Genomic DNA, 8,818 nt, shown 5'->3' with positions numbered 1-8,818 from the left:
GGGAAAGTCCCACGTTTGGGAAATTCCAGTGTGTTAAACAAAAAACCGGGTCACCGCCCAATTGGGCTGAAGCCCAGAGATTTTTTGATAATCGAATTTGAAACAAAAATATCTGTATTTAAAGTTTGAAAGTTACATTTGTGTCTAACTATCATTTCATCATCCTATTCGTGCACAAACAAATCGTCAAATACAAAACAGTTATCCGATGGAATCGTTCGAAATGTGCCTATGCACCTGAACGCATCACGCAGACGCCCGGGTGTCGTCATCAGCAACAACAAACCCACCTGCGTTACCGGACAGCTGCTCGCTGCTCGCTGCTGCTGCTGCTCTCAGGCAGTCTGCTGGCACATAGCGTGAATAAACGCGTGTTTGATGTTAGCCGTCGGGGTGCTCGCGGTCCACCTTGTATCGGGGTCGCTTCGGGTCGTTCCTCCTCTCGCTGCATCGACGTTAGCTTAGCCGGCTAGCGGCGCCGTAGCATGCGCGCGGACGGAAGGGGGCAGTTCTCCTTTCGGTTTCTGACCCAGTGGAGGATAAATCCTCGCGGACCTTCCGGAGAAAGGACTTTCCGCAAACGAAACAGAGACGCGCCATGGAGCCGTGCGCGGCCGTGGGCTGTGTGAACATGGGCAGTCTGACCAGCACCTTGCCGGTGATCCCCTACCAGAAGCTGACGGACCTGTACTACCTGAGCAGAGGGGGCTTCGGCACCGTGTTCAAGGCGCAGCACTCGGACTGGAGGACCACTGTGGCCATCAAGTGCCTCAAACTCGACTGTCCGGTTGGAGAAAGGTATCCCGTCGCCAACTGGTCGGGCTTCTGTTGTGTTATTCGAAGGAGAAGTAATAGTCTGCCGAGCGCGCGGTTACCGACTTGAATTGGCCTTTTATTGTCAGTTTTTAGTTAACTCTTTGTCTCCGGAGGAAATTACCACTCCATACATTACGTGGAATACTATGTATTTGTATTTGAGTTTACCATTTGAGTTTGGGGAGGGCTGTGGCTCCATTAGCGGCCTGTCTAATGACGGGGCAGCTGTGCGTGTGGACCACTAATGACTCACCGACCTCTTTGTGCATCAAAATATTCCACTAAATACTGGATTTTTCAAGTTTCTTAGACATTCAAAATCTGAAAAAAACTGTATCCGAACGTAAATGAATAGCACAACAGAGTTGTGACAAAGATTTTAATATAAGGGTTGTTTTATTTAAATCAGCCATGCTCCAGGCTCTCTGGTTGGACAACAACAATCCTTTTTAACCACGTCTGTCTGTGCTGTTTTTTCTTTTTACTTCAGCCAACACACAATATGCATTGATACTAATGTATTGGTTTGAGCTGTTATGCTTTAAATAGATTCTGCTACACTATTTCGTCACTTTGCTAACCTGCAGTTGCGAATCAAGAGGAATGCATGATTCAATGGAGTGGTAATAGTAAATTGAATTTAAACAAGATTGTGTTACATTTAGATTATTTCTTTACACATCGCTGTCCTCCAAATTGGATAATCTGAACAACCTATTGGTGGATTAATTGTGAAAATGATTCCCCACCACAGTTATTCGCTCAGTCATCGTCCAAGATTCATTCCTTTGGCGTTCTTGTAATTCTGTTAATGCTGACCACACCCCAAACGTCATCCGTGCTTTGGCATTTCTTTATTTCGTTTTGTGACACTGAAGACTGACTCTGATCTGCTGGCTGTGTTTCAGAGAGAGGAACTTCCTGCTCAAGGAGGCCGAGGTGCTCCACAAAGCCAGGTTCAACTACATAATCCAGATCTTTGGCATCTGCAATGAGCCAGAGTTCTTCTGCATAGTCACCGAGTTCATGAGCAACGGCTCTTTGGACCTGTTGCTCCACGAGGTTAGCTATGTGACACGTGTCATTTCTCGTTTTAACAGTTATGTCCTGTTATAATCTTAGAGTGATTATAAGGGTTAAACATTAGTCAAACAGCCACTGTCCTCCACGGCATTTGTATTATTTTCCCCCTTTGCTCAGGTAATGAAAGCGAATATGTAACTAAAGTATAAAGGTTTTATGTATTCAATGGAACTAACCACACATTTAGAGAACATCTTTCCACACTGCCTGTTTTATTATTTTATGCATCACTGATCATGTGTATGTATGATGTGGTATTAATGAATGCTTCTGCAAGCAAAAGTGGAACTTGAAAGTATTCAACGTTGTACCTTAGAAACAAGAAGGGGAAGAGAGAGACAAGTAGGCCAACATGGGTTTGGGGAACTTCCTTCTTGTCTCGATGTAGTAAATGTCTCCCTTCGGTTGGTTCTCTTGTGATGGTCTGTTTTATTAGATGCTCCGTTACCATTTAAAGCAGGTTTTATTATCTCTTCCCACAGAAGGACCTGTACCCGGGACTCGCCTGGCCTTTGCGATTGAGGATCCTCTATGAGATTGCCTTAGGGGTTAACTTCCTTCACAACATGAACCCACCACTCTTGCATCATGACCTAAAGACGCAGAACATACTGTTGGATGGAGAATTTCATGTGAAGGTTTGTCAGCAAGACTTTGGCACAGTTTGAAGTGTACGTGTGATAAAAGTAAACAATCATCTCACCGAGTGGTTGATGTCCTCGGTTATCTTAACAAACCCTGTTTTTTTTGTCCATTTTCAAGAGAAATCTCACGTTTTCTGATTTAAGGAGCTTAAATAGAAGGATGCTGCTTTATCATGTTTTAATGTATTTGGACTGTTGCTGCGATGAAATTTGAATTTTCAAGTTTTTGACATTTTTCTACTAAATGTAGTGAAAACATCCAAATTTTACGCCCCAGGTTACATTTGTATTTCCGCTTACCTCATAGAAAAAGTGCTGCAGCAAAGGCATGAGAAGTGTTTTGAAAATGTATCTAGAATTCCAAATGAATGCTGATGTTGTGCTCTTGATCGGCCCAGATTGCTGACTTTGGTCTTTCAAAGTGGCGACAGCTGTCCGTCAGTAAAGGCTCTGGGTCCAAGCCCACAGAGATGGGGGGCACGGTGATCTATATGCCCCCTGAGAAGTACGAACCGTCCAAGAACCGCCGGGCCGATGTGAAGCACGACATGTACAGGTGAGACAACAGCAATCTGATTATGTTTCAGCGTCCGCAAAGTCTCATCTGAATACGTTTAAGGTTCAGTTGGTCAGTGGTCAGATTATTGGGCAGAACTTTCATTGAATGAACTCTCGGGTGCAGAGGATTGTTGGAATTTTAGTATATGAATCAGAAAGAGGGAGCGGTCACTGTTACAGAAGAACAACCACATTATTGCATGAGGTACACTTTTTGTTACTTACAGTATAGTAGATGACAGTTAACCCGCCCCCAGCCTGGAGAAGCAGAGCGTTGACAGAGAGTCAAAGCGATGTGCTGTGGCCAGAAGCAATGCTAAACGTAATGAAAAGTGTACGCTATGTCATACATTTCTGCCATATATCACTTTGCCTTTCCCTCAGACAGCTGCTATTATGAAGCCTTCACATCAATCCAGGCTCTCTTCAAGCAGACGTTGTTGACAAAAGTAATTTGTCCTTGAAGAACGTGGCGACATCAACCGGTTATTTTGTTACAAAGTGTGACTTGTGGCTATGATAAACTTAAAAAAACAAGTGAACTGTGGGTGTCCTGACTGCCACGTGCTGTAGAGTGATATAAGATAACTCATTCAATCCCACTTTCCAAGAAGCCGAACTATTGCTGCAACCTGTTGGCTGGTGGGTTTTGATTGCCGCAATCTGGTCAGTTGGTCATTGCTCTTCCTGGAAGCGGCTTCTCTGGTCAGCTCGATGTAAAGTCCCTTTTGCTCTGAAGGGAAATGCCAGGCGCAGAGAATGATGTAACCCTTCCCTGATTCTCTCACGTTTACATTGCAGCTATGCCATCATCATGTGGGAAGTGCTGTCCAGGCAGATTCCATTTGAGGGTAACCCATTTTCTTCATTATCTGCTGTTTTTATCCCTATCCAGGGTTGGATGTAACTCTCCATTGGTTTGTTCGCTCTGTGAGTGAACGTTGTCAGCTAATTCCTCATTTGTGTGTGTTTGTGCGGTCAGAGGTGACCAACCCGATGCAGATCATGTTCAGTGTGCTACGTGGGCTTCGCCCCGACACGAGTCTTGAGAGTCTGCCTCTGGACATCCCCAGCAGAGAAACCCTCATCTGCTTAATGACCTGCGGCTGGACAACTAACCCCGATGAACGACCTTCCTTCCTCAGTAAGCTCACACAAATAACCTGATTGCCAGGAGTTCCTTTCTGGCAGGAGATAACACATGTCAATACCCTCCAAGCAGTGCACTGTTTGGGCTTTTGGGGGGGGGAACAGCCTGCTCGTCGGTGTAAAATTGTACGCTGACAAATCGCTAGCGATGACTAAGTATCCGCTTCCTGTAACATTATTCCACGTTCTTTACTCAGCCGCTAACTGTTGTTTTCCATGCAGACTTTGTGCATCTCACGCAGCTTCCTCTCATCTGTTCATTTAAAAGTAACAATAACGGGCGCATTTTGCTTAATCACCACCATCAGTTTCTGTGCACATTCACAACAGACAATCAAAAAATATACTAAACAAAAGCGGCCGGAAAAAAAGGGACTTTTTTAAGATAGTTTTCAAATCAGTGTGAAAACAAAACCGTATAGATCTGATGTTTGTGTGTGTTTTCCATTTCAGAGTGTCTGATTGAACTAGAGCCCATGGTGAGGAAGTTTGACGAAATTGACTTTCTGGAGGCCGTGTTGGAGATCAAGAGGTCAAAGGTTGGTCTTCCTTTTTAAGGACACATTTCACACTAGTCAGTTCATTTCGTAATTTATATACATTGTTGCATTTAAGTTGTCATCCGGTTTGTGTTTGACTTTTTACAAATGAACAAACCACAAGGTGAAGTTTTACAGACTGGAACTTGTTGATGATGGCAAAAGTCAAACGAGCCCAGCGGGCAAAGCGGGCGGTCCCGATTAGGTGTTACTACTCATGAGTCATAGTAGTAGATGAGTATTAAGGTCCTTTCATCATGCTCGGTGACAAGTAGCAACATGAAAACACTTCTGATCCACGAGCTGTCGTTAATGTCTTATCGACGCTTTGGTTTGATTCACTTGATTTTGGCATATTTGGTTGAACACAATGGAACGCCATTCCTCGCTTTGACCTCTTCTTCCTTGTGTGTCCACAGAAGATGCAGAGATCCGGCTGCTGCTCAGCCCCGTCAGTGAGTGAGGGGAGGAGTGAGGATGGATCCCTAAACATGCTGAAGGACAGGCGCAGCCCCTGGCCGGTCAGTGTCGAGAAAAAGTTTAATAATAAACGGTGATCGTTGGGCCTCGTCTGCTTCTGTATTGTGTCTTAAAAAACCAAGTGAAACCATGATCTTGAAGGTCTATCCTGCAATGGTTCTGTACTGAAACAAAATATTTGTATTACAAGAAATTGCAGAATCATTTGATGGAGGTCATGCTATTATTGGTTTAAATTGGTGGGTACTTGCGTAAGAACACGGATGTGACATGACCTTGGATGTGATCTGAAAGGATTAAAAAGGCTATTTTCATATCTCGACTTTAACATCTGTGTAGAAATACAAAATAAGCATCATTGTTTTTTTGCAACAGGAGAGCTCCGGCTCAGGTTCCTGTTCCTCCCAGGACACGGATATATCTCTACCAGACGCCCTCAACAGCAGCAATGCTGCACCTTCCAATGGTATTTACAACAGGACTGGCATTATTTTCTGTTCTATTTTAAAAAGCTCATCTGTTTATTTTAAATATCTGTGTATAATATAATGTCAATACAAGCCTCGTCTTCTACTCTTTCTGATGCAGCGGGGCTTCCGTCGTCCTTTTTATCTCCCACACTGGAGCCTCCTGAGTCTCTAAAGGACGACTGTAAAGTCATCAATGTGATTGACAACATGAATGATTTGAACATCAAGCCAGGCCTGCCCGTCACTGAATTTGAGACGCAACAGAACAACCTCCAGCTCAAGCCTCCGCATCCGCCTCAGCTACAGGGTGCGCCGGTTAAAGCATGATGATGTTTGACGTGGCTGATGATAATAACGACGCCCGTTAAATTAAAATAAAATCTTGCGACCGCAATCTGACTCCCTCTCCTCTCTTGCAGCTGAATACTCTCTTCCATTGCGGCACTCCCCTCCTTCACAAGGCCCCATCGCCCAGTGGATCGCTATGCGCCGCGAGGAGATCGTCTCCCAGATGACGGAGGCCTGTCTGAACCAGTGCCTGGACGCCCTGCTGGCCCATGACATGCTGATGCGGGAGGATTACGAACTAGTGGTGACCCAGACCACACGCACCGCCAAGGTCCGACAGCTCCTGGACAACTGTCATCGGCGCTGTGAAGACTTCTGCCGCATTGTCGTCCGGAAGCTGTGCGACAACAAGCAGATGGGCCTGCAGCCGTACCCGCCGGAAATTGGGCCCCCCACCCTCGTCCCCTCCGCACCCCCGCTGTCCATGTCCTACAACATCCCCAGGAACGCGTAGCAACAGTCACGGGCAAACCCTGCAAACAATCCGGGTTATAGACTGTGGTCATTTAACACCACACGTAAGTAGCTCTGACTGTTACTGCTTTCCGTAAGGTGTGTCACCAGGTTACTTACCCTCACGAACTGAGGGCCGGCTGAGCCAAAAGAGGCCCAGGTACACTCAGCCGAGATCAAGTGTTTTAAGTTATTCTTTTGTGTGTGTTTGTATGTGTGACCTTATTTATATAATTCAACCTAACAATCTGTTGATCTAAGTGACAAAAGTGGAAAACCTTCAGCAAAAATAACATTTATTCATATATAAGCAATCCTCATGGTGAGCTATCGTAATGATGTTTACCAGCTGAGCCAAGTCAGTGAAGATGTGGCCCCGAGTGTGTTTGCATTGGATCACATGATCTACATTCAATAGGGGGGTGAAACGCAAGGATGACTTCCGTAATAGCTTCCTAACTTCACCAATAGCGAACGTTGCGTGTGCTCGTGGAAGTGTTGGACTGAGTCATGGGTGACCGGCCATTTGACCTTTTTTATAGAAAGTTTTGTCACTGCTTTTTTCCTTCCTCTTTGTGTTCAGTGCTGAGCTGAGCGATTCCCTGAGATGTGTAAAGAGGAAGTTAAGAAATCAATGTGAGACGTTAGATGTGAGCTCCGCAGTCAGTGAATCGGCAACAAATGAAGCTGCTTTTTGCCTGGTGCCACCTTCGCTGCCGTTAGACCCAACTCTCTGGAATTTAAGTTTACCAAGAAAAATAAAATGAATCACAGGCCAAACAACAATAATGAATGGATAGGTATTATGCAGTTTTTGGGTTTTTTTTGCAGAACATCTGAGAACACATACAATTATTTTCTGGCAATATAAACATAACATTAGAAAACATTTATTGGTGTTCCACATAAATGCCTCTGGTGCTCTTGAGTTTAATTTAAATAGAATCAGTGCTTTTAAACATGTAAAATAAGCCACACACATATTACAATATTTGTAAATCTGGCCAAATATTGATTTCTTTGTGACCCAAGTGCCCACTTTGAAGATTATAATTCTAGTAGAAATACTAGATATTCAATTTATTAGAAATATACCGAAGTCAAGTGCAGTCACTGCTCAACTTTTCTCCAGCAGCTGTGTTTCCCAATCGTACCAAAACAACAGTGACACATCTGTGTGTAATTATTTATATTTCTTAATCCTGTTAATTGCACATTTAACCTTGTAGTTTTTCTGCATTCTACATAATACTGAGTATTATAGTTTTGTCGTTACTTCACTTATACACATTGTATATATATGTGTTCTTTGTTCCAGAGAGAAATAAATAACTTGTTTTTCCATGACACAGCTTTAACTTTCAGTCTTCCAAATTAGCATATTTTTATGGGTTGATTTATTTAATAACATATTTGAAATCCTAAACGTTTGTTACAAACTCATTATTACATGTCATTTTAACTCGTATCTAAAGATTCAGCTGGATGTTGTGTGCATGTATTCCTTCCATTAGGGCCTTACTTCACTTAACTACAACGGTATGATCATTGTAGACGTGTTACATTGGACACAGTCTGTACAGCCTCGTGTTCAACTGAGCTGGGAGACATGTTTTTGTTTTTTTATCCCCATTATAGTACTAAGAAATCACACCCAATTATATGGTATAATTTAAATGATAACAGCAAGGTCGGTGGGTTTGCATAGTGCTCGGCTTGTATTTGCCTTGTGTTTGATAGCTGTGCCTCATATTCTGCTTTCGGCCTCCACTATAAAGAAACACGCAACCGCCATTTACACATCAAGAAACGCTGAGTGGAAATACGAGTTTGATGTAAAACATGTTGTACAAGAGGGTAGTCTCATCTCTTTTATCAAGTTTTTCTTTGTGATCAGTTGTTTAAACGTCATGCATCAGGGTTTTTTGTCAAGTGATGATTTGTAATTCGTAGAATCGCCTTCTGTTAAATAATTCTTATAATTGTCACCATCAGATCCACAAGTTGTTACAGAATAGGATTTTTCTTACATTGTATCAAACTATTCATTAAAATGGATACTTTTTTATTTCTGCCTGCTTTTTTGTTCATTTTGATTTTGTGTAACTTCAAATGTTTAGCCTATTAGCACCGCATAATGTTACCATCTATATTGGGCTGCTATTGGGATGCCAACAACAAAGAGGTTTTATGTATAGCAATAGATTACTGAAGTGTCCCACCGGGACAGGCCCGGGAGTCTCAGACTTTAGGCCTGATGCACCTGCTAAATGTCACT

The 8,818-nt window shown here is 43.3% G+C and overlaps 1 protein-coding gene across 1 annotated transcript; it reads left to right on the top strand.

Annotated features, from left to right (window-relative positions):
• The first annotated feature begins 242 nt into the window (after positions 1–242).
• LOC119209529 (receptor-interacting serine/threonine-protein kinase 2) lies at positions 243–8,608 on the top strand. The gene is made up of 11 exons (XM_037458944.2): positions 243–798; positions 1,725–1,878; positions 2,382–2,537; positions 2,942–3,099; positions 3,903–3,952; positions 4,084–4,245; positions 4,704–4,789; positions 5,209–5,310; positions 5,645–5,735; positions 5,858–6,046; positions 6,159–8,608. Exons 1-11 carry the CDS (start codon positions 599–601, stop codon positions 6,539–6,541), a joined length of 1,731 nt encoding a protein of 576 aa, XP_037314841.2. The 5' UTR covers positions 243–598; the 3' UTR covers positions 6,542–8,608.
• Positions 8,609–8,818: the final 210 nt, after the last annotated feature.

This window comes from Pungitius pungitius, chromosome 15, assembly GCF_949316345.1.
Source record: "Pungitius pungitius chromosome 15, fPunPun2.1, whole genome shotgun sequence".
NCBI classification, from domain to species: domain Eukaryota; kingdom Metazoa; phylum Chordata; class Actinopteri; order Perciformes; family Gasterosteidae; genus Pungitius; species Pungitius pungitius.
The sequence above is the reverse complement of the archived record's forward strand: the minus strand, read 5'-3'. Positions and strand labels throughout refer to the sequence as shown.

Bases quoted from the DNA above. Each gene is read 5' to 3' on its own strand.
- LOC119209529 (XM_037458944.2), top strand. From the start codon at position 599: ATGGAGCCGTGCGCGGCCGTGGGCTGTGTGAACATGGGCAGTCTGACC. The intron at 1,879-2,381 runs GTTAGCTATGTG...CTCTTCCCACAG, and splicing joins TGGACCTGTTGCTCCACGAG to AAGGACCTGTACCCGGGACT. The intron at 4,246-4,703 runs GTAAGCTCACAC...TTTCCATTTCAG, and splicing joins TGAACGACCTTCCTTCCTCA to AGTGTCTGATTGAACTAGAG.